The 24,724-nt window shown below is 32.4% G+C and overlaps 4 protein-coding genes across 5 annotated transcripts in view; 3 read left to right on the top strand and 1 right to left on the bottom strand.

Moving 5' to 3' along the window:
* The window catches only part of LOC145111535 (UPF0496 protein At3g49070-like), a 978-nt gene extending 688 nt beyond the window's left edge, over nucleotides 1-290 (top strand). The window contains exon 1 of the mRNA XM_079047802.1: nucleotides 1-290. This exon is cut by the window's left edge and continues 688 nt beyond it. Within this exon, the coding sequence (XP_078903928.1) occupies nucleotides 1-290 (290 nt within the window).
* A 1,459-nt stretch (nucleotides 291-1,749) lies between these two features.
* LOC145132946 (putative carotenoid cleavage dioxygenase 4, chloroplastic) lies at nucleotides 1,750-14,261 on the bottom strand. Of its 2 annotated transcripts, none has more exons than XM_079067901.1 (3): nucleotides 14,155-14,261; nucleotides 2,478-3,927; nucleotides 1,750-2,390 (listed from the first exon to the last, which is right to left on the bottom strand). In XM_079067901.1, exons 2-3 carry the CDS (start codon nucleotides 3,923-3,925, stop codon nucleotides 2,003-2,005), a joined length of 1,836 nt encoding a protein of 611 aa, XP_078924027.1. In that variant the 5' UTR covers nucleotides 3,926-3,927; nucleotides 14,155-14,261; the 3' UTR covers nucleotides 1,750-2,002. The 2 variants fall into 2 exon arrangements, with proteins under 2 accessions (XP_078924027.1, XP_078924036.1); XM_079067910.1 differs by lacking the exon at nucleotides 14,155-14,261 and adding an exon at nucleotides 4,509-8,131.
* Nucleotides 14,262-21,988: 7,727 nt separating this feature from the next.
* Nucleotides 21,989-22,339, top strand: LOC145111523 (uncharacterized). The gene has a single exon (XM_079047790.1). The coding sequence runs from the start codon at nucleotides 21,989-21,991 to the stop codon at nucleotides 22,337-22,339; it is 351 nt and encodes a 116-aa protein (XP_078903916.1).
* Nucleotides 22,340-22,811: 472 nt separating this feature from the next.
* Nucleotides 22,812-24,129, top strand: LOC145111515 (uncharacterized). Its single transcript, XM_079047785.1, has 3 exons — nucleotides 22,812-23,098; nucleotides 23,182-23,850; nucleotides 23,895-24,129. Exons 1-3 carry the CDS (start codon nucleotides 22,812-22,814, stop codon nucleotides 24,127-24,129), a joined length of 1,191 nt encoding a protein of 396 aa, XP_078903911.1.
* The last annotated feature ends 595 nt before the right edge of the window (nucleotides 24,130-24,724 follow it).

The following is a 24,724-nucleotide window of genomic DNA, read 5'->3' as shown; positions in this document are numbered from 1 at the left end:
GTCTTAATGATGAAATTAATCGAAATCGAAAGATGATAGAGTTATGTTTGGAAAGGGGTCGTGGGGAAGATAAGATTTGTTTGCAGATTTTTAGGGAGGTTGAGAAGAGTCATGTTTGGTTTAGGAAACAAGTAGACGAGCTTGAAGAGCATGTATATATGTGCCTTTTGAGTATCAATAAGGCTAGAGCATTGGCGATCAAGGAGTTGTCGAAGTCTTGTAAAAAGAAGGCCATACAAAACTCAAAAGTCAGAAACGAAAAGATGTCAATAAAAGAAATCATGGACTAAATGCAAATTAGGTCCAACATGCCTATATCATTTTATCTAGAGAAAATGACCTTAATAACCATTTTTATTTTTATTTTTACTATAAAATAGCTACAAAAATGAAAAATAACCAAAATACCCATAAATACTTTTTCATACGAAAAATACGAAAATATAGATTTTCATAGTTACCTATGATTATTTTGATCATTTTGCAAACTTCAAACGTTCATAAGTACTTTTTCATACGAACACCGTTTGAATTATGTTTTTTTTTTTTATTTTGATTGTGACAAGGGCTTTCCATAGACATATTGCACTCAAAATTTGGAGGTCAGAATACTCTTTAGCTCCAAAATAGACTAGTTAGTAAAAAATATGAATAATAATAATAATAATAATAATAATAATAATAATAATAACTCAACTTTGATCATTCATAAATTTGCATATGAACTCCGTTTGAATTGATTTTTTTTCATTGTACATGTTCTGTTTAACAAAAGGTTTTCCATTAACATATTGCACTCCTATTGTGGATGTTAGAAAGTCATATTTTTTTAGCTTTAAAGTAGCCTATTTGGTTAAAATTATGAAAATAAATAAATAAATAAAAACTTCCTTGTTTTGGCATACAACATTCATAACAATCATTATACCATTTGTGTTCTCTCCATCACAAGATTATCTATAAAAATAAAATAAAAAATTAAAAAAATATTTTAGCTTTTATATACAAATTTCATAACAATCATCATACATTTGGGTTCTCCCAATCATAAAGGGTGACTTACAAAAACCTGCCATTTTTACAAATGATTGAGTGTGAAAATAATGATTATTTAGTTCATATTTAGAGGGAAACAAACTTTTGATTTTGTTCACATTTAGTCACTAAACTTATTTTTATTATTTATTTGTCACTAAACTATTGAAACTGTTCACATTTTATCCTTATGACCGGTAACAACCGGTCATAAGGGTAAAATGTGAACAGTTTCAATAGTTCAGTGGCAAATAGATAACGAAAAAAAGTTTAGTAACTAAATGTGAACAAAGCCGAAAGTTTGTTACCCTTTCAAGTCATTATCCCTTGACTATTTTATGGTATAAAGTTTTTGCACCTTTTTTATACCTCTTTCAGTTTCATTTTTTTAATTATGCCTCTTTCAGTTTTTCTTTTTTTAATTATACCTCTTATTCTTGCTTTACTCCAAAAACTATATTTTCCGTTTCTTTAATTTTTTTTATCATTAAGATATGTGTAATACATTGCCTATATCTTACATTTTTCTTAAATATATGAAAGTCATGTAAGCTATGTGTAACCCATAATCTAACGGTTTTTTTTTTTTTTTTTTTTTTTGACTCGGACCTAAAACAGTTTCAGAGCTGCCTTGGCTGTCGAAGAGATTAGCTAATGAAATAAGTGGTTATAATAATTAATTACAGTTACTCACATATAAATGGGAATGGTGAATTGTATAATAAACAGATCTTGATTAGTTAGTGACTGCATAATTATATTTCATATTACAGAGGGAGTTCAATAAGATTTTCTTCTTGAATATAATTAATTTTCCCCTACAATATATAGTACTCTATAACAACATAAGTAAAACGAGCACAAGTTGCTGTTTTATTGGTTGCATTTTGGAATGTTAGGACTTCTCCTAAGATCTATATGAAAACTATTGATCCAACCACATACCATAACATATAAAGTCAAGTTGTTACGTTTCATTGATGAGATCCTTTTCTTTAATGAATATCCCATGTAAGCCGTACGGCACTTGTCGAGGTAGTTTCACTGCCGCTACAACCTCTAGAGTGGGTGACCGGGCATCCATTACCAAGAACCTTGACTCACCCGAGTTTTCATCATGCACATAAGACACCACATACCCATCATCCTCTTCTGAGTTGGGATTCTCCGAGTCTCTTGCAATGAAAAATGGTTCACCTCCGAAGCAGTTATTTCCATATATCCGACTTGCCACAGTGTGCTTATGTTGATCACTGTTGTTTTCTGATGCGAAAATGTCAAGCTTTGCCACCCCTATTGTCCTAATCATCCTCGAACTTATTGGTGTTTTCTCGAAAATTGCTGCATAGACATACCTGCATAATGGAAATATTTCTCTTAATGCCTGATGATTAGAACAAAATACATTTCATCATCAACACAAATTGAAGGATTTTGCTTACTTATTTCTTTTTGCAATATAGGCTGGATTGATTACAGGACACTCCAAGTTATCAGTCGCCATAGTGTGTCTTGAAACAACCCCTGTACCCAAGTTAATCGTTACTTTCTCCATGGATGCTCGGATCAGATCCATTCGTTCAAAGAAATGTTCCATCGACAACATATTTGGTGCCACCAACACCACCACATCTTGGCCATCTTTATCCCTCTCATCCCATGCGTTTACTACATGAAATATATTCAATCCTGGCACCTCAAACCACATCATGTCGGATTCATCCTTTGCATATCGCTGAAGAATACCAATTCTTGAAACCTTTTTTGGGTCTACACTTAGTAGCCGACGTCCACGTATCAAGTTCATAGGATCTGCTCCAAGTTGAATATCAAAGATGACTGCATACTTTTGGGTGATAGCCAAGTCATGAGTTAAAGATGGGTGTTTCATGGAAAAGATGGGGACTTCAGGTTGCTTATTTCCGAATGTATCAATGCGAAAGTAAGTCAGATATGGACGTGTTGCCCAATAACGAAATGCGAAAGTCTCTTTAGTCTCTGGATCAGTCTTTGGGTGAGCCGTCATGTTCATGGAAAGCTTACCATTAAAATCATGGCGACCTAAGGTTGTTATATCGCCATCTTCTTCAACTTTGATTGCATAGGGTAGATCGGACTCACATAACGCATACAAGTTACCCCCAAAAAAGGCTAAACTGGTATTTGCTACACCAAAGCCTTTGCTAAGATCATAATCTCCAGAAACAACTCGTGCAAGAAACAATGCAACACGAGCAACAAAGGGGGCGAGACTTTCCATACCTCCAATAACATTTGGGACCAGATTGGATCTAGCTTGGTGCTCAAAGATATACTTGTTGGTCTTCACGTATCGGCTGCAGAAACTGGGTTGACCATGGGAGATCCTAATGCAGTGCATCATCCCATCCCCGTCAAGGTAGTGATGTGGACCACCGGAGATGAACTGTGGGTTAGGTCCGTTACGAATGTAGGCACCATCGAGGCAAGGAGGAATGAATCCATGTATGACCTCACATTTGGTGGGGCTCAGCTCATCAACCGGTGCAAAATTGTCTGATAGTATGTAACTCGGGTCGACTGATAGATGAAGAGGACTATCGAGGAATTTGATGATGTGGCTATTAATTGTTTTAAATATCCTTTGGAGTAACGACAGCTCTGATGATGGTTTTCTTGAATCAACTCGAGCCCGAATAACATGCAAAGATCTTTTGGATTCCACGATGGTAGGAATTTCTTGTTGGTTATGTATTTTTGGGGTTATTCTTATTACATGCACCTCTTCATTGTTTCCAAGAACTAATGCCTTGAAAGCTGGTCGAGATTTTGCGATTTTGGTGGGAGAATGGAAATAGGGATATGTATGAAATAACGAAGTCATGTGTGTCGAGTGGGGCAATATTTCCATTCCTGCGATCATGAGTCGGTGCCAGTTCAGTAAAACATAGATTTCGTTACTTTCAATTTTAAGAAAAGTTACTCTTTGTGAACGTGCCTACCATCATAATTCATCGTTTTGGGAATTATTAATTAAGCAGGGAGAGTGGTGCCATAGATGTCCAAATAAAAACATATGATAACTATTCATACTAATAGGATTATATCTGTTAATAAGTTGTGAAGAGTTTAACCATAAAAAACCATATTTTTTGTTACTCCATGTCAATGTCATGTTATTTTTACCATAAAAATGTGTGTTTTCTTTGTCACACACAGTTGTGGTGCCATTTTTTTTTTAAAATTTAATTTAATTGATATATATATATATATATATATATATATATATATATATATATATATATATATATATATATAATTAAAAAAAACATTACATTACTTAAAAAAAACACATAACATGACAATAAAAGAAATCCTAAACACTTTGAAAATAAAAAAATAGAAATATTAAACATACAAACTTTAAAAAAAAAAAAAAAAAAAAAAAAAAAAAAAAAAACCCGATTAAAAGTAACTAGAATTTTCAAACCTACTTAGCTTAACGTTTTTTGATGACAACTTTCATTGCGAAAGCAATTTCAAGCTCCTCTCGGCTCATGTTCGTTTTGTCTAGCGTTAGAATTTTCATGCATGTCACTGTCTCTTTGTTTCCTACGCTCTCTTTCGAATGCAATTTGCAAAATCTTGTTCATTCTTTCCTTTATACCCTTCACATCGTCCCCCATTTCTTTCAAATCATCTGAATCTACCGTTTTGCCTTTGTCTTTGTGTTTTGTTTTCTCCCTTCCCATTGGTTGGGAAGGTGGTGTAACTTAAACGGGTTCATCATTGTTGAGGTCGATACCAACACGAGCATCAAATGTAGTGTAGTCAGATTCAGATGTTCTTGAGCGTTTTGAACCACTATCGATATGCTCTTTGGATGTTTTGCCCTTTTCCCACTTTTGGTTATCTTTCACAAGATTCCAAAAGTCAATAGACTTGAAAGCCTTCTTATTTTCCTTTTGGTACACGTTTAAAGCTTTCTTCAAAATCACTTCATCATTTTCTTCATTTTTCCATTGACTTTGGATGTTGTTATACAAATCATTAAACAACATGACTTCCTTGTTTATCTTTCCCTATTTTAAATACACTTGATCCTTTGAACGATACTCTAGAAGGTTCATTCTTTTGTGGAACCTTTTTGTAACTCGCCTCCAAAAATGGTCATGTTTTTTGTCTTTTCCTGTTTTCACGTGTTTAGAAATATCGATCCATGTTTGTGCCAATGCCATAACTTCTTCAGGTCCCCATTTTTTGGTTGCCGTCTTCTCTGTTCTTTTAGTTGGTGCTTTAGTGGGTTGCGTTTCTCGAACGATTTCGGGTTCAGAATCAGAAGTGGGTGTTTAAGTCTCTTGAGCAAATTCAGGTTGAGACAAAAAGTCAAACGGATTAAACTCAGGTTCATTTTGTGGTTGTGGTTGTGGTTGTGAGTATTGTTGTGAGGATTGTTATAGGAATTGTTGTGAGAATTGGTGCGGATAATACGGTAGCATGTCATCATAGTGATAAACCGGGGGCGGATAAATCGGTTGATCATACAAAGGTCTTAGGATTGTGGTGTTTATAATTGGTGTTTTTTTATTGTTTGGGTTGTTGGAAGAAGACATGTTGAAAGTTTTGACAAAAAAAGAATTTAAAAGATAGAAGAGTTGGATGAAAGTGTGGTGAATTAAGAGTTATAAGGATTTACTTATAGGTACAAGAAAATAAAAAATAACTGAATTTAAAAAAAATGGACCATTCAACGTTTTGAAAAAAGAGAAAGTAAGATAAAGTTGCAGCCAAATTCGACCATATGCGTTCAAACTGTATTGGAAATCGCAGTATGAGGGCGGTGTTCCTCTTTGACATCGTAGCAAAAATGCAGTCTTACCGCACCCACTCTGTTGGGTCTTATATCTCAAATGGATACAATCATGTAAACTGGTATAATTAAACATATATTTCTAAATTCATGCATCCGGAGAGTCACCTCAGCCAAAATCCTCCAAATATCATTTGACAAATAGTTTGTTTATCTTTATATATTATAAAGTAAAAAAGATAACTAAATATTGGGGTTTTATTTATTTTTCTTTGCATGCTTTTTTGGCATTTTAATTTTACAACACAGGATCAAGCTATAGCTATTTTTCTTTTTATTACAAACAATAGGCAACAAAAAAAAGAAAGAAAATAGATGTTTTCTACCCTCCATTACCGATGGCTTGTAGACAAAAAAATCTCTTCATAAAACCCAAAGGAAAGCAGTAGAGCATGAAGCAACACAAAACGAGTATTTTTTGCATTTATATTTCTAGGTTTTCGGGTCTATCCGGGTCTAGTATATGGAACCGGTTCTAATTATCATTTTCCGATTTCAACCGGTTCAATACCCACTTTACCCGGTCCAATATCCGGAACTGAACCGGAATCGGTTCCTCTATGTCAGTCTGGTTTCCGGGTCTCCAAATCCTTCAATTTTGGTTCTGGATTTTCTGGGACCGAGTCCAATCGAATCGGGTTCGGATCTATTTTCATCCCTCTTGGCAATCCATTTTAAGATGTTATGTTTATTGGAAAAAAAAAATTACTAACATATCAAAATTTATAATTTTTTATTTTATATTAAATAAAACTCATATTAGTAAATGCCTTTTTTTTAAATACATTTTTTTTACATTAGGTTTATCATAGTTTTATTTATATGTCAATAAAATGTGAATCAAATTTATGTTAAAACTCTTATTTATTCACATATGAATAAACCATGTATATTCATAGTTTATTCACATGTGAATAAATAATGAGTTTTTCATAATATTTTGATGCGCGTTTTACTCATATATATGGATAAAACATATAATAAGAGCTAAAAAAATTAAAAAATAATAATAATAAATAAATAAATCTACTTTTCTTTAATAAGAATTGTATCAATATGACAATTTTTTATATAGAATAAAAAACATTGATTTTGATATAATCGAGTTTTTTCCAATAAAATAAAATGTTAGATATTAGTGATTCTTGCATTCTTAGTCCTTTTTATTCATTTTCATTTGAGTCATCCTATATTAGGGTTGGTGGTGGAGTATGGGTGCGTATATTAGATTATAGCCGAAAGTTAAATGATAAATGCATTACTCTTTTTTAACCATTGAAAATAGGTAGGAGATAGTAGAAATACAAGATTTTGGAGTAAATATTGCAATTGATGTGTATTGTTTAAAGTTAGATAAGAAAGATTGTTTTGCATGGAAAAAGATTCAGACTGTGTAATTAAATACTTGTATGGGAACAATTCTTAGAAATGGAGTTGGAACAGATAGATTCGTGGAAACGTGCTTTCGATACAATTACAGAAATAAAAAGATATCTTAGGATACGTTTAGATTAGTAATTAAGGTGTTAAGTGGTGTTGGGACTTTGAGTAACTGGGGGTGTTCACTATGAACGATATCCATGAGTTTATTGATGAGTACATCGTGGAGATAGGGAATGACACCACTAGATGGAACTAATTTTTCCCAAGGTTAATATCTTTAGGTACGTGGAGGGTTATGCTAGATCGGTTTCCTGCTAGATCGAATCTGAAGAGTTGGAGTGTGCATGTCTCTTTTATTATGTGTCTATAGTGCAGTAATCATGATGAGACTTTGAATCATTTTTCAAAAAAAAAAAATGTGATATTGCAACGGGAATATGGAATGCAACTTCCAAGTAGGCGGACATAGTACAACGTCTAAATTTGAATTTTGGTGTTGTCACTTATCAATGGATAGATGATTTTCATTTTTCTATGCAAAAGAAATCGGCTATGAAAGCAATTATATTGACTACATGGTGGCTGCTATAATAATTCCAAAACTCTATAGTGTTTGGAGAAAATATCTGAAGAAAAGATTTGATTTTTGATAATATAGTTGATAGTTTTATAATTGGTTTATCGATAGAAATATAAAATTATCATTAATTAGGTCTTTTAGATTCAAAATTCAGTTATATTTCTTCTATTGTAATTCATTATCCCCTCTTGATTCATTATAGAAATTGAACTGTTCAAGAAAAAAAAAATCCAGTATAAGGATTTGAGAAATCTTTATAACAGACTACAGTGAAAAAGTTAGATTTAAAGCTTTTCCAACACACACATACATATATATATATATATATATATATATATATATATATATATATATATATATATATATATATATATATATATATATATACACTATAATAAATGTTAATTTCCTTGCACAATATTCATTTTAAACTTCCACTCAAGGTTGTAAAAGTCGTTAAGTGGTGGTTGGATGGTCGAGTGGAGTTAAGAGACTAATCGGTCTAGGTGAGGATTAAATGACGCCTACTCGAAGACCCTTAATTGTAATAGAATTTATTTAAAAATAAATAAATATTATCAATATCCTAACAAAAGAAGTAAATAACCATAAATTTTTGATATATTCATTAGTCTAACTATTTAAATCATTATATATCATAAATTTTAGACTAATGTAGGATCTTTTTCTCAATTTTAGTCATCACTCATTATAATTCATTCACCAATTTTCATAAACTTGACTAATCGGGGAGTTTTTTTGAAAATTTTTATTGTTTTACTTTTTAACTGTGTTAGACCACCAAGGACCGCTCAGCCGCTTAGGATCGCTTCCAACTAGCTTGACAGACTAGCATTAATCATAGGCAATAAAAGGTCTCCTAGCGCCTACACGGCCGCCTAGACCAATTTTTACAACACTGCTTCCACTATAATGTAACACCCAAACACCATGTATTTTCCATTATCACCCATTGGTATGAAAATTGTTGCAAAATTGGTCCTATAGCTCACTTAGTGAGAAACGCGTGTTTGTTTTAGTACGTTGGGCGTACTCAAGTGTACGTCGGGCATACGTGGCTAGGGGCCAAACCCTAATTTTTAGGGTTTGAGCCATTTTTAAACATCATTATCTCATCAAGACCTTTTCCATCATCAACCTCCATTTCCCAGATCGTCCCTTGCAAACCCTAATCTATTGTATTAGCATTTTTGAGCTTGAGAGTGTGTATTTTTGTGTTCTTGAAGAAAGGAGAAGATAGTGGAATCATCTTGGAAGATTAAGGCAACCTAGATCCAGAAGTATCTCACCTCAAACATCATTTGAAGGTATAAATTTTGGAACTTAATGAGTTGTTTGCTTAGATCTTGCTAGTCTAGAGTTTGTGTACATTTTTGGTCCTATAGTTTTGCTCTAATGGAGTATGAGCTACTCCAGGTCCTTGAATTGTAGTTTTCTATAGTTTTGAACTCATGGATTCATAAAAATGAGAGCTTGGACACTCTCATTAAGCCATGCAAGAGTTTTGGAGCTTTGGATGACTTTTGGACCAAGGGTTTGAGTTTATACCCTCTTGTATGCATGCAAATGGATAAATTCAGAGACTTTATCCATTAAGACATCCATTTTTACCTGGATCTGAAGTTTGGTGCTTTGGCTTAATAAAATAAGGACTTAATGATGAAATGGGGATTCAGTGTTGGTACGCTGTGGGTACCTGGAGATACGTTGCGCGTACCAGGTTTAGAGCCTATAAGAGGCACCCTCTACGCTGGGCATAAAGGGGAGTACGCAAGACGTACTCAGCCTAGGTGGGAATGTTCAGCTATGTTTGTTGTATTTGAGTATGCTTGACTTATGGTTATTTTGGGTATTTGAGTAGTAGTTTGAGATTAGGCCACTGTTTGTTGTATAAGTGATCTGTAGAGTCAACAGTTGGAGCTGTGATCTGTTCAACTACATTTCAGACTATGAGGTGAGTTTTCCTCACTGTACTTATGGGTCGAACGCACCAATGCCGGCATAATGGATTATATATCTTGGTAGATTGGATGATTTTATGCTAGTATATGATAGACTGGTAGATCCATATGATTACCTATATGCCCTGGTTATATGTTAGATTGGTAGATCGGTATGATTACATGTACTTGTTGGTTATTGTTTGTTAAGGTATATGTCGACATGTTATGGTTTGTTGGGTTGAGGGGGTCATGCTTTGTGCTAAAGGCCAAGATACCTAGAGCAGTCTGGATAGGCTGTAGGCCCGACGAGGCGATCCAGTCAGGTCGAAGGCCCAGAGAGCGGTCCGGATAGGCTGTAGGCCCTGCGAGGCGGTCCAGGCCGAAGGCTCGGAGAGCGGTCCAGATAAGTTGTAGGCCCGACGAGGCGGTCCATGCTGAAGGCTCATATATGCATTTTGTTATATGTATGGTTGCTACATTTATTTGTCTGTTTTGAAAAATTCAGTCCCTAAAATAATAAATTTTTCTTTTTTGCCTTTTTGCCCCAACATTTGTCAACTTCCGACTATGTTGCCGACTCATCCGCCTTTTCCGTATTTTTACCTTAATTTTTGTTCACATTTCTTTCTTTGTTTTGAAAGTTTTAGTCCCTAAAATAATAAAAATTTCTTTTTTGGCTTGTTGCCCCAACATTTTACAAAACAACCAATAATTAGCAAAAAAAAAATCATTGATCATAAAACTTGCATGTTACAGTTTCACAACACAATAAACTTTTCAAACCGGCAACGTAGTACGGGGTTTTTACTAGTTAATTATTACAACTCAAGAGTTTTTTTTAACTTATTGTTAATAATTGATAATGACTTTTTATTTTCCTCTCATTTATTCACATTATAGCTATAGTATATAAGTATGTTTTGCTCATAAAAAAATTTCATGTGTTTGAAAAGATTTTTGATTTATTTATAAGAGTTGAAAAATGAGTTTTATCTTATCAAATGTTATTACAATACAAATTTTTCTTGGGATAATAGTGTTTGTATATATAAAATGTATGCTAATTTCAATATTTTTTTGCATGATTTATAAGTATTTAATAAAAAAATTGATACAAATGTATAGTAGATGTTATAATGTTTTTATGTTTTTATGTTTTTATGTTATATCAAAGGGCTTCTAGCCCAGCGGTACCAGGTGGTGTCCTCCCTTTTTGAGGTCGAGGGTTCAAGTCTCGTCGTGGACATAGGTGGTATTAGGTGTTAGATTAGGAGTAGATTTATATATTTGTATTTGCCGGTTCAAAAAAAAAATTGTAGTATTTTTTTTATATGATTTGTTATTCGTTATACATAAAAACAACATATTTTTTATATATAATTCACAACTTAAAACGGTCTATAAAAACATTAAAAATTGTAGTATTTTTTTCATACTATTTGTTTTTTATAAATAAATATTAAATCATAATTGGTTAAAAATATCTATCAACATATTTTTGATATAGAATTTACACAACTTCAAATAATATATAAAATCATCAATTAATGATAGACATAACCAATGATTTAAAACTATAATACCAAAATAAAATTAATAACTTAATTATACATTTGATTTGCTACTAATTAACATTAGTTTTTTTATTTATAAATATTAAATCGCAATTTATTAAAAGTTAATGAACTCTATTCATGGGCGAAGGTGAATGGCAAGAAGATGCTTATATTTAAAGCGGATTTCAATAAAGCATTTGATTCGGTAAATTGGGCATATCTTGACTCGATCATGGAACAAATGGGTTTGGGGTCGAAATGGAGATTATGGATAAGTGGTTGTCTCGGATCTGGGAGAGCTTCGGTGATCATTAACGGCAATCCAACTAATGAATTCTCTATGTCAAAAGGTGTTAGGCAAGGAGACCCACTCTCTCCATTTCTCTTCCTCATTACGATGGAAGTGCTAAATCAAGCGATGAAGACAGCAGTGGAAAAAGGAATATTTGATGGCATCAAAATCCCACAATCTAATCTCTGCTTATCTCATTTATTTTATGCTGATGATGCATTGTTTATAGGTGAATGGTCACGAAGAAATATTGCAAATCTGGCTCGGATCCTAAGATGCTTCCATGTTTCGTCAGGACTAAAGGTGAACTTCAAGAAGTTGAAGGTTTATAGTGTGGGAGCTTCCCAAATGGAAGTCTTAAACTGGGCATCCCCGCTTGGATATGAACCTGCATCAACCCCATTCACCTATCTGGGAATTCCGGTAGGTGAAAATATGAATTTGAGAAATGCATGGAGACCAATTATTGATAAATTTCATGCAAAGCTTACATCATGGAAAGCGAAAGCCTTAAGCTTTGGAGGTAGAGTAACCCTGGCAAAGGCGGTACTCGGAAATCTTCCTACGTTCTATATGTCTATCTTTGATGTACCAAAAGGTGTAATTGACACCTTAGAAAGAATTAGAAGGGATTTTATTTGGAGAAGGTTGTATGACAAAAAAAAGTATATGTTGGGTTTCTTGGGAAAAGCTTATTTCGCCAAGGAAAGTGGGAGGTATGGGGCTTGGTTCCATTAAGGCCCTCAATATTTCACTATTAGCCAAGTGGATATGGAAATTGAAAACAGAGGATTCAGCCTTGTGGGCGAGGGGCATACGATGTATCCACAAGCTAGGAGGAAGACATTGGTCGGTTTTTAATAACCGATCAATCAAAGGGGTGTGGAGGAATATTACTAAATCCCGATCGTATTTGGAAAAAGCTAAACATTGACCCTAAAGAAATCATATCTTGGAATTCAAATGATGACAGGTGGGAATCAGAATTTATAGCCGAAGGTCGTTTTATGGTGTGTATGTTAAGAGAAAGAATTGAATTAGCAGGATATGTAGTGAATGAGGGACCATTTGATTGGGGTAAGGCGACTCCGTTCAAGATTCTGGCATTCGTTTGGAGAGCTAAGCTGGGACGAACCCTTCTGCAGTGGCTCTTAGTCATCAAGGGATTAACATCCCAACCACAATGTGCGGAGCTTGTAATAAGGATGCGGAGACGGGTTATCACATTCTGATTTCATGCCCGATGGTGATGGAGATTATGGAATCGATACTTAACCGGTGTGTAATTAGGAGTGAGAAGTTTTCCTCAGTTATGGATATGTTTTTCTTCATATCAAGATGGTCCGGTGATAAGAAGAAACAAAGTTTGTTGAATATGATATCATGTGGAACGTTATGGTGCATATGGGTTGGAAGGAATAAACGGATTTTTGAGAACTTCCACATGAGACCAACAATGATTGTTGAAAGGATACAAGTTTTATCTTCTATCTGGAGCAAACACAGAACTTCAGTTAAGAAGATAGATTGGAGAGTATGGAATATTTGCCCATTTCATTGTTTGTAATTTTTGTTTTTTGAAATGTTTGCTTTGTAATCTTTGTCACATCAGCTTGTTGTGGTTTTTTTTATATTTATATATTTACCGTTATCCAAAAAAAAAAAATTTCACGTACTGCGCGTAAATTCACGGATTCACATAGTTATTAAATAAAACGAGTGAAGTATATCATGTATTTATGTCGTCATTTTATAAATTTATATACGATCATCAAGATCCGAAAGATGAAAAGTGTGATGAATGATGTCATTGTTGAGAAATGGGCAAGAAACAAAAAGTAATTGTTACTGTAATGTACATTATTGAAATTTGGTAGATAATATTATTAAAGTTAATTTGATTCTTTTCTTTTTTGTTGAAAAAATATTAATAATAGCAATAACATTACCGCCATATCTTAATCAAATAATATTACAATTAAAAATCGTAATTGTGGATTTGGAAAAGATACCCGAAAATAGAATAGGCAGTTTATTTTTTAATAATATTAATCAAATATAAATAATAAAGTTTAAACATAAACATCCTGCATAAAAAAATTGGTTGTTCGTAAACGTCCGTGACAAAGAACATGAATCGTTACTGAACCAAACTAGGAAAAAAAAGCGATTAATTAACCTAAAGTAGTACGGTTTTTCGGTTCTACGGTTCGATTTTTCGATTAGCAAGATGATTACATAATACATATGCATTGTTTAGCAAGTGTTGCAGTTTCTTATTTTGTTTTCTTTAAAGAAATAACTCTCTACATTTCTACGTCATCATTCAGCATGAGTTGTGTTATAACTTTTAGATGTTTCATCAACACAAAGTTAATATATACTATAACTAGAAAGAAAGTGAAAACTACTTGGCTAGCAATATTACGGCACTTAGTTGCAAGATACAAAGCAGCAACAAAATCCAACGCAAACCACAAAGAAGTATATATTACCTATATATTTGACTCTTTAGGCTGCAGGAAATATAGATATGAAGACTGCTGCCGATGAGAGGGAGAGTTTTTTATTAATGGAGCTTCATAATCATAAGCCAACAGAGGCTGATGTTTGCACTCTTTAAAAAATGTGTAGATATATATAGCCACCTATTTGGTGCAAATCAAATTGGAAATGGCTGTCGCTGTCGCTGATGCCAATAATGTTTACTTTTAAATTTTCCAGCATTTTACACGTTTTATCTATCTCTTTCATTTATCTCAAAATATTAAGTTATATATATTATTTGTTTTCCTATTTATATATTATACCTTAATAAATGCGATATATGTAAGTAATTTAAATGAAATATATAGGAAACTAGAACAATTTTTTCTTGGATATAACACTTTCATTTGGATGAACTTAAAGCATCTCTCTACGCCGTTGATAAATTTAGGAGTGACAAGTGATGATACAATTAGACAAAAATATATGATATGAAACGAAATTTAGATGAAACTGAAATAAAAATTCGTGTTTGGGTTTGAACACTTGAACGAAATTGACACGATTTAACATTTATTTGAAGTGTTTTCGTGTTTATGTATAATTAAATATTAATAAATAAAGTAATTGTTTTTTCTAGTTTATTCGTTTTTATATTATTTAAAAAAAAATCGACATCATATGGTATCGTCAAACATGATTACTCCACTTGGTAATTTTCATTGCAATTTTGACGGATTTTGACAGGCGGCTCCACGTACCGTGGGGTGGGGGCACATGCCTCCACTAGGTTCCAAATATGTTTGATATTTTCTGATTTGAAAAATTAAGTTGTCAGTTTGCATCCTTCAAATATCACAAATCACAAAATGGTTAATATTTAGGGTAATTCTAATTCTAATGGCACTAATGAATTCTAATTACACGGATGAATCATATATTTAACACTTTATTGTTTATGTTGTAATCATTGAAACTATTATTTTTATATTTTTATTGTTTTTATTATTTAAAGAATGATTGATTTGTAAAGTTTGTAACTCTTTCAATATTTCGGTATATACCCCATAAATATTCATGTATGTAGTAGATAATTTGTTTTGATTTTTGATTTTTTTACTTTATATTTTTATTGTTTGGAGAACAGAATTTAATTTAACTTACAACTTTTAATATTATAAATAGGGAAATCTTCAGAAAAATCTCAATATTTTGAATTTTTTTTTTTTAATAACATTCTAAATTTTATCTTTTGAACAGAAAAGTCTCAATTTTTTAACTTTTTGAATAGAAAAGTCCAAGAAACCGCCTAATTTATTCACTTTAGTTCTTTTTGATATCTTCAGCAAGTCATAGAACCAAATCATTAATTTTTCCAAAATAATGAGACTTTTCTGCAATTTGTCAAAACTTGTATATAATGTATAAACATATCTTTTATGTATTTACATCTATTTTTGTTTACGTATTAATGTATTTTTTTAAGTTTTTGTATGTATATGTTTATGTATTTTTATGTATTTTAAATTATAAACGTATTTTTAACGTATTTATATGTATTTTTAACAATTTTACATATGTTTTATGTATTTTTATGTGTTTTTTATGTATGACGTATTTATATGTATTTTTACGTATTTATGTATTTTAAGTTGTTTATATAGATGTTTTTGTATTTTAAATGTATAAACATATTTTTTACGTATATATATATATATATATATATATATATATATATATATATATATATATAATTATTTTACATATTTTTAATGTATTTTTATGTTTTTTTATGAATTATGTATGTATATGTATTTTTACGTATTTATGTATTTTTGAAGTTTTTTATATAGATGTTACCCAAGTAGTAACTGTCCCCGGTGGGAGGTCATAGAGCCCGTCTTTTGCTGCATCTTGCACCGCGAAGGGGAATGCCCTAAGCTTGATTTGATCCTCTGTGACATTGTGTGGCTTCATGCCCACACACACAACATGAAATTCTGTCAAAAACATGTGGGGATCTTCATTCTCCAAGCCTCTAAAGATAGGGAGTAGGTGGATGAGTCCGGATTTAAGTTCAAGATTTGTGGCTACCGGATATGTGATACAAAGAGGTTGATGTGTAACTTCTTGTCTCGACCATTGACGAAGGGTTTGCTCGGGTGGTGGATTTGGAGGTGGATTCCCTCCATGGTTATCTCCCATGGTATGTGTAGTGGTTGAAGTTTTTGTGGGTCTAGTGTTTAGGATATTATAAGTAGGTGAAGATGGTGGGGTGGTATTTTTGGGTGAGGATGGTTGTGGTGAGAGTGAGAGGATTTCTGTTTCGGATGCGGATACACTTGAGAGGGGTATGTCCTCCCAAATGTTGATGACTAGAGGGTTAGATGACGAAGAAGTCCCGGAGCCCGGTTGCTTCTTACGAAGCTTGGCTTGCTTCATTAACTTCTTTGCAGTTTTCTCTATCTCCGAATCAATTTGCAGTAGTGTACCTGTACGGAAAGATCTAGGCATAAACAATTAGTAACATCGTGTCCCTGGCAACGGCGCCAATTTGTTAGGTGTGTCGAACCCAACAAATAAAGGGGTACGATATATTCCAAAAGAACACTACTATATTGCACTAAAAGGTAGTACAAGACAAACAGGGTCGATCCACAGAGACACAGGACAATCAGTCTATACCTCTTTGCGCAAGGTATTTTAGTCACCAACAGTAAACAGGGGGTTTTGAATGCAATGACTAGAACAAATAATTAAAGACACAAGTAATCGACTAAATGAGTGAATTGAATTCAGAAATTGTAAGGAGTCCAACTCAATGTATGACAACTTAGCAATGCGATTCAAATATGACTAGATACTTGCTCAATTCTATCTAATTTGGTACTTGAAAGTGTTAACAAGCTTTAACACTTCTCATTCACCACATTAATTAATCAAAACAAGCTCTTTGATTAACCCTAACCTTACTAACCTAATCTAAACAAGCTCTTAGAATTAGATTAAAAGATTGAATTAAGATATATGTGAATGTTCCCAACAACACCCAATACTCCTCACAAGCTCGGGAGTGTAAGAGTGTGTGAATCAGATTTACACTAAATTCATTCAATGGAAATCAGTTTAGTGCTTGTTACTTAGTCCAATTCACAAAACAATTACGGATTTTATGATTAGATACTTTGAATGATCTAACCCTAATTCAAATGGCCAATAAGAATCACAATTAGAATCAAACATTTGATTAAAGCAAAATCAAATTCACTAGATAGAAATTAAAAGCAAACATCAAGTTATATGATTGAAATCACAACTAAGAAGTCAAGACATAAAGTTTGAGAATCTAGGGTTCTAGCCACACATGACTAAAACAAAACACAAATCTAGAAATTGAAGTTAAAGTCTTACAAATTGAAATCCAAATGAAATCCAAGTGTTTCCAAGTATTAATGTCTTCCAAATCCCCCAGAAAATCGCCTCTAAAACTCCTAAAATTGACTTAACTTCTAATGGAACCGGTTACCCATTTTTAGAAAGAAGAAAAACTGCTTTAAACTTGTGACTACGTTTACACGGCCCGTGTAAATTAACACTACCATTTACACGGCTGTGTAAACACAAAAAGTACACTGCACAATTTGGTCAGGCCTTCAAAGTACAATACTCGAGAGTATGCGTTTACACGGCCGGTGTAAACACAAGGCTTCCATTTACACGGTCGTGTAAACCTCTAAAAAAGCCAAAATCTTCATTTATTTGATATCTTCGTCCTTGATGCTCCGCAAGTCCCGAAACTTCATCTACATCTCTTATTCATCTCCTCAAGTAAGATCCTACCTCCAAAAGTCCCTGAAATATTACAAAAGTGTGTGAATGAAATTGCCTCATGAAAAATCCCGAAAAACATGCAAAATGCATGAGTTTAAGCCTATATGCAATGCACTTTTATGGAGTAAAACTACAAAATGGATGCATGAAATGCACCTAACAATAAGTGAATGGGAAAAACTTAAAATATGTATGTATATAGGAAAACTATCTAGACATAGTCGATGAAGCTGTACGAATTCGATGAAATTGTTTAGAAGACTTGAAGTAAAAAAATACATAAATACGTAAAAAAATATAGTTATACATTTAAAATACATAAATATCTATATACAAAACTTTAAAAAAAATACATAATTACATAAAAATACATATAAATATGTAATAAAAAAATATAAAAATACATAAAAAATATGTAAAATATTTAAAAAAAATCATAAAAATACATAAAAAAATACGTTTATACATTTAAAATACATAAAAAATAGAAACATCTATATAAAAAACTTAAAAAATATATAAATATGTAATACATAAAAAAATAATACATAAAAAAATAACACATAAAATAAATAAAATATGTAAAATACATAAAAAATACGTTATACATTTAAAATACATACAAAAATGTAAACATATACGTATAAAAACCTTTAAAAAAAATACATAATATATATATATATATATATATATATATATATATATATATATATAATACATAAAAAATAACACATAAAAATACATTAAAAAAATATGTAAAATACTTAAAAATACATATGAATACATAAAAGAAATACATTTATATATTTAAAATACATAAACATTTACATATAAAAAAACTTAATATATATATATATATATATATACACGTAAAAAATACGTTTGTACATTATATACAACTTCTGATCAAATTTGCATTATTTTGGAAAAATTAACGATTTTGTCTCATGACTTGTTGAACATCTCAGAAAGGGCTAAAGTGAATAAATTAGCCGGTTTCTTGAGCTTTTCTATTCAAAAAGTTAAAAAGTCTGGACTTTTATGTTTAAAAAAATAAAATTTATGACTTTATTAAAAAATTTCCTAAAATATTGGGACTTTTCAGGAGATTTCCCTTTATAAATAGGGTTATTTGTTTTTTTTTAGTCTAACAATCCAATTTTCATTGGTGCTTAAAAACCATCTATTTTTGGATAAAAGTTCTATCGCGACCATTATGACTTGTATTTATTTGCTAAAAAACTCTTATTTGTGTTAAAAACACCCATAAATTGATGGTTAAATAAAATATTTGAAAAAATATAGTGTCTTTTTTGTAATTAATCCATAATTAACCCAGCTCTAACATGTTACAGTGGTCTCGCGCAGACGTTTTACAAAAAATTTGTAGTTTTTTTCGGAACTCATTTAAAATTGGTGGTTAAATCGAACTTTTGAAAAAATAGTGTTTTTTTTTTCATAATTAGCCCTTATAAATATTGTATCTTGGAGCACATTGTGACAATTGGAGCACATATAAATTTTTATAACTTATAAAAATTCGATACATATCATATTCACATGAAAATCTAAGCTAAAGCTTTGAAAAAAAAATCTACATCAATTTTAATCCTATATTTAAAGAGTACGAAAAAAATGAATTTTGATATATTATTAAATTTTTTCGATAAAAAATAAACATTAACTCTTCAAAAAACAAACAAAACAAAGTGATATAAAAATAAAATAAACATTAACGTTTTTTCATCAATATGGGTCTTTAATGAAAATGGACGAAAAGTTATGAACAACGATATATTCATTTTTATTCGATAAAAAACTTGGCCTAAAGAAAAATTATGAACAAGTAAATGAGTGACGTTTGTGTCCTTGAAGAAATGATTGGTGGAAGACCGTCGTCACGACTCCTACTAATTTTGGGTTCTTACCCGATTCGGACTATATATATATATATATATATATATATATATATATATATATATATATATATATATATATATTTCAAATAGAGTTATTGAAATTTGAAAGACTAAAGAATATAAGGGTGTGTTTTCTAACTTCCATCTATGTCTAAGGGAATAAAACGAAAAAGATATTATATATATATATATATATATATATATATATATATATATATATATATATATATATATATTTCAAATAGAGTTATTGAAATTTGAAAGACTAAAGAATATAAGGGTGTGTTTTGTAACTTCCATCTATGTCTAAGGGAATAAAACGAAAAAGATATTAAAACAATTGAAATCATAGAACTGACATATATCATATATGATGCGATTGATTGAATGTAGAGCAGCTAAATTAATGTTATCATTGTTTATACACGAATTTATTCGTGCCGATAGGAATATCCATTATTATATATATTAAAGTTAGTGAAAAGTTTTAACAGTAAAGTGATATGCTTTTTGTTAACTTTGGTACTCCAATTTATAACATTGACCTTTCATCTTTATGCTTTTGTTCACAAACAACCCTTTCACTTTGGTTTAAATTTTTCATAACCCTTGCTTTTTATTACTACGTATTATTAGTATTTAGTCTTTTGGCAGAAATAGTCGCTCATCATTATTATTATTATTGTTAGACAAAATTACACGATTGGTCCCTGTGGTTACCATATTTAACATTTTCTTTTTGGTTTTAAATTAATGTTTTATTTATTAGAAAATACCCACTCAATACCATAAACCCACCCACCATCTCCCATCACCACCACCACAACCACCGCCAAAATTACATAAATGGTCCATATGGTTTACCCATGGTGACAAATTCAGTCCCTACTACCTGAAAAGACTAAATTACCCTCACATTAACGGACAAAAAGCAACCAACATGCTACTTTACTTTACAAAGCAATATCTTCTGACCCCGGCAACGCCGGGGAATCTTTTCTAGTTTATTTATTAAGATGTAAAAAGGCCTCCGTGTTTAGAGTAATTATTCCCTCTCTTTTGTAAAATCCACCAACTCTTCTTGGTATATCTTCTTGTGTATTATTTCATTTTTTTTATTTATTTTAAAATATCGGATACCTATTAGGCTGGGTGGAGTGGAAGTACCAAACCTCCTCGCCATCGATCGCCAACCATTTGGAACACCGCCCTCTAGCTCTTGCCAGGGGGCTCGCCATTGATGAGTCGCTGCAGCCTTAGTGTGATGAAAGAGAATGATTCTTTTGCTTGTGATTGGATGCATGTTATTTGATTGTATTTCACATTCTTTAAATTGAGATAATTAAGATGTAAATTACAGCTTTCGAATTGAGAAAATATACCAGCTTTTGAATTAAATCACTTTACCAACTTACATTTAAAAATATATATATATTTAATATATATATATATATATATATATATATATATATATATATATATATATATATATATATATATATATATATATATCAAATCATACTCTCAACAATTTACACACAAAATATCATATCTCTCACAAACACACTCTCTCAATTCACCAATGAATCATGTCTTCATCTCAAACAAAGAAAAACCCAAGTACCAACAAAAACAAATCTTCAAACCTTCCATCACTACACCTTGCACCTCCAAACACTCAATCAACAAACCTTCCATCCTCAAACCTTCCATCACCACCATGTTAGCGACGATCATTTGATCAACCAATTCACTCTCCCGCTAACTTCTATTTTCCTACAATGGCTCCGCAAATGTTTCCATTTAATCAGTTCTCTTCTCAACCAATGGGATTTTACCACAACCAATCTCAACCAACACCTCGTCCAGATATGGATCTTGATCCGTTTGAAACGGTTCAAGAAACTCAATTCTTTTCTCAACCCCAACAGCAAACTGACTTTCAATCTCAACCACGCCGCCTACTCGACGAGTCATCCGATTCTTCTGATGAAGGCCCCGTTGCAGATCCAGTTCAATCATTCTTTCAAGAGCCTGAAGTGGAACCACACGCACAAAAAAAGGAAAAAGGAGGGCTCCAAGTAAAGGGTGGATGGATGATGAAGAAAGGGCACTAGCTCAATCATGGCTAGATGTGTCGGAGGACCCGATCCACGGGAAAGACCAAGACTCAACAACCTTCAAAGAAAAAGTTTGGAATAACTATTGCAACCGCGTGAATAAGAAGTACCGCAACCCCAATTCACTTTACTCAAAGTGGAGGAACGCAAACCGAGCCGCAATGGAGTTCAACGGCATATACATGAACGCGATGAAAAATCCCCAAAGCGGTGCAACTGAGGTGGATGTCATGGCTAAGGTTCGAAAGATTTACAAGGCGAAAGTCGGAAAACCTTTTGTCAATGAATCGTTTTGGGGAGTTGTGAAGGGCAATCAAAAATAGCTAGATCTAAAAAGTCCAGACGATTACGCGGGGATGTCCAAACGAAGCAAAACTTTGGAGTCTACCCACAGTTAATCTTCTGATGCGCGTATCGGAGGGATTGACCTCAACAACGATTGTCCTTATGAAATTCCAACTCGTCCTATGGGACGAGACAAAGCAAAAAGAAAGTTGAATGGAGCACAAAGTTCGTCGACTGAAGCAGAGGAGATAAGAAACTCAATCAAAGGGTTAGACGATAAGCTTGAGGATTTTTTGGAAGTGGGAAAGTTAAAAGAAATGAACTGTGCTAGAAAGGAAAAGAATCGTGCGTTAGAATATTTGCAGAGAATATTTTTTGCAGAGAATCAAATCATATATAATCAAGTCACTTCACATTAAACCAGTTGATTTATATAACACATTATCTCGAAGCAAAGCAAAACTATTCAAACATTGAATCAAGTTGTATCAAAGAAAAACTATTACTTCAATGTCGTCTTCGTCATCTTCATCGGACGATGTTCTTGATAGTGTAGTGCAGTCGGTCGCCTCCGTACCTAACATGCTACAACAACGTCTTAACAACATTGAATCAAGCAACGATCAACGTAAACGAAGAAGATATATTCAAAGACAGCGTGAAGCGGTCCACAAACGTCTCATGCAAGATTACTTTGACGAGAATGCTCTCTTTGAAGGATATTATTTCCGCAGACGGTTCCGGATGCATAAAGATTTGTTTATGCGTATTGTAGAAGGTGTGACTTCAGTGTCTGAGTATATGCAGCAACGCGCAGACGCAAGAGGTACATTAGGCTTTGATCCAATTCAAAAATGTACTGTTGTATTTCGTATGTTAGCATATGCCACCCCCCTGATGCACTAGACGAGAGTTTTAGAATGTCTGCACGTACTGCCCGAGAAAGTCTTCATGAATTTTGCATAGCTGTCATGTCTTTGTATGGTCCACGATATTTGCATCGGCCAACTGCTTATGACATACAACAATTGTATGGTCATCATGGAAATGTGCATGGTTTGTCTGGGATGTTAGGAAGTTTAGATTGCATGCACTGGAGATGGAATGCGTGTCCTAACGCATATCAAGGACAATACACAAAGGGCAATTATCATTATCCCACGGTCGTACTTGAAGCTGTAGCATCACAAGATTTGTGGATCTGGCATGCCTTTTTCGGTAGTGCCGGTTCGCTTAATGACATTAATATTCTCAATAATTCACCAATATTCAACAAGGTGTATGATGGTACTGCCCCAGATTCGTCATTTGTACTCCGAGGAACAGAATACAAATTTGGGTACTATCTTGTGGATGGGATCTATCATGACATTTCTGTTTTCGTTAAAAGTTTGTCATGTCCGGATGACCCTCAGAGGGCCAAATTTAAGAGAGTCCAAGAAAAAGCAAGAAAAGATATTAAACGAGCGTTTGGAGCACTAAAAAAGCATTGTCAGATAGTTGCAAAACCATCCATGTTTCGTGATATTTCTAATATGACAGAGGTGATGTATACATGTATCATATTGCATAATATGATAGTAGAACATGAAGGAAAAACGCGATATGTGTGTACGACGAGAATGAAGTCATCCCGGAGACACAACCACTAGAATATGGTGGTCAAGAATGGATGCAAAGATTGAGGATAATTCAGAGTGCAGTAATCCATATCGATCTTCGCCGCCATTTGACCGATCATCTTTGGACGATGGACAATCTTGATCTAAATTTGCCACCGGAAGACGAATTGGAAGACCAGTATTCGGAGAAAGACTCGTTGCTTTAGTGTGTATTTTTTTTTTATGAAGTGAGTTTTAATAATGAAGTGTGTTTTTTTATGTATTAAATCATGTTTTATGTCTTAAGTAGTATTAAATCATGTTTTAAGTTATTGTAATTGTTTTTATTTAAAATGAAGTGTTTGTCGTTAAAAAAAATTATGTCATTAATTAAATAAAAAATTGTTTGTGTATTATTAAATACATATATATATATATATATATATATATATATATATATATATATATATATATTATTTAATATTAAATAAAAAATATTTTTTTATTAAAATAAAGTAATTAAATTAAATTACAAAAAGTAAATACAAAAAATATATTTATTAAAATATAGTAATTAAATTAAATTAGAAAAAAAATACAAAAAATTGAGTGCTAAGAGTGTTACCACTCTTACCAAATGTTAAATGTGGGTGTTAAAATGAGAAAAATGATGTGGCATTTAAAATGCTTGTGTGACAAGATGCAAAAAGTGTCACCACTCCTCTTAGTCTTAGTTATCTTCGTAACCATCGATGTGGGAAATATATTCCTAAAAATTCTTCTTTTTGTTTACATTCATACATCCTATCTACACAATTCTCT

Source organism: Lactuca virosa, chromosome 1 (assembly GCF_052849685.1).
Source record: "Lactuca virosa cultivar CGN04683 chromosome 1, Lactuca_virosa_CGN04683_v6, whole genome shotgun sequence".
Lineage (NCBI taxonomy): Eukaryota > Viridiplantae > Streptophyta > Magnoliopsida > Asterales > Asteraceae > Lactuca > Lactuca virosa.
This window is presented reverse-complemented; position numbering and strand designations above follow the sequence as displayed.

Excerpts from the sequence above, each read along its gene's own strand:
- LOC145111515 (XM_079047785.1), top strand. The coding sequence starts at position 22,812 with ATGTCGTCTTCGTCATCTTCATCGGACGATGTTCTTGATAGTGTAGTG. Across the intron at positions 23,099-23,181 it reads GGTGTGACTTCAGTGTCTGA|CATATGCCACCCCCCTGATG; the intron begins GTATATGCAGCA and ends TTCGTATGTTAG. Across the intron at positions 23,851-23,894 it reads TCTAATATGACAGAGGTGAT|GAAAAACGCGATATGTGTGT; the intron begins GTATACATGTAT and ends TAGAACATGAAG.
- LOC145111523 (XM_079047790.1), top strand. The coding sequence starts at position 21,989 with ATGGATGATGAAGAAAGGGCACTAGCTCAATCATGGCTAGATGTGTCG.
- LOC145132946 (XM_079067901.1), bottom strand. The coding sequence starts at position 3,925 with ATGGAAATATTGCCCCACTCGACACACATGACTTCGTTATTTCATACA. Across the intron at positions 2,391-2,477 it reads TATATTGCAAAAAGAAATAA|GTATGTCTATGCAGCAATTT; the intron begins GTAAGCAAAATC and ends TCCATTATGCAG.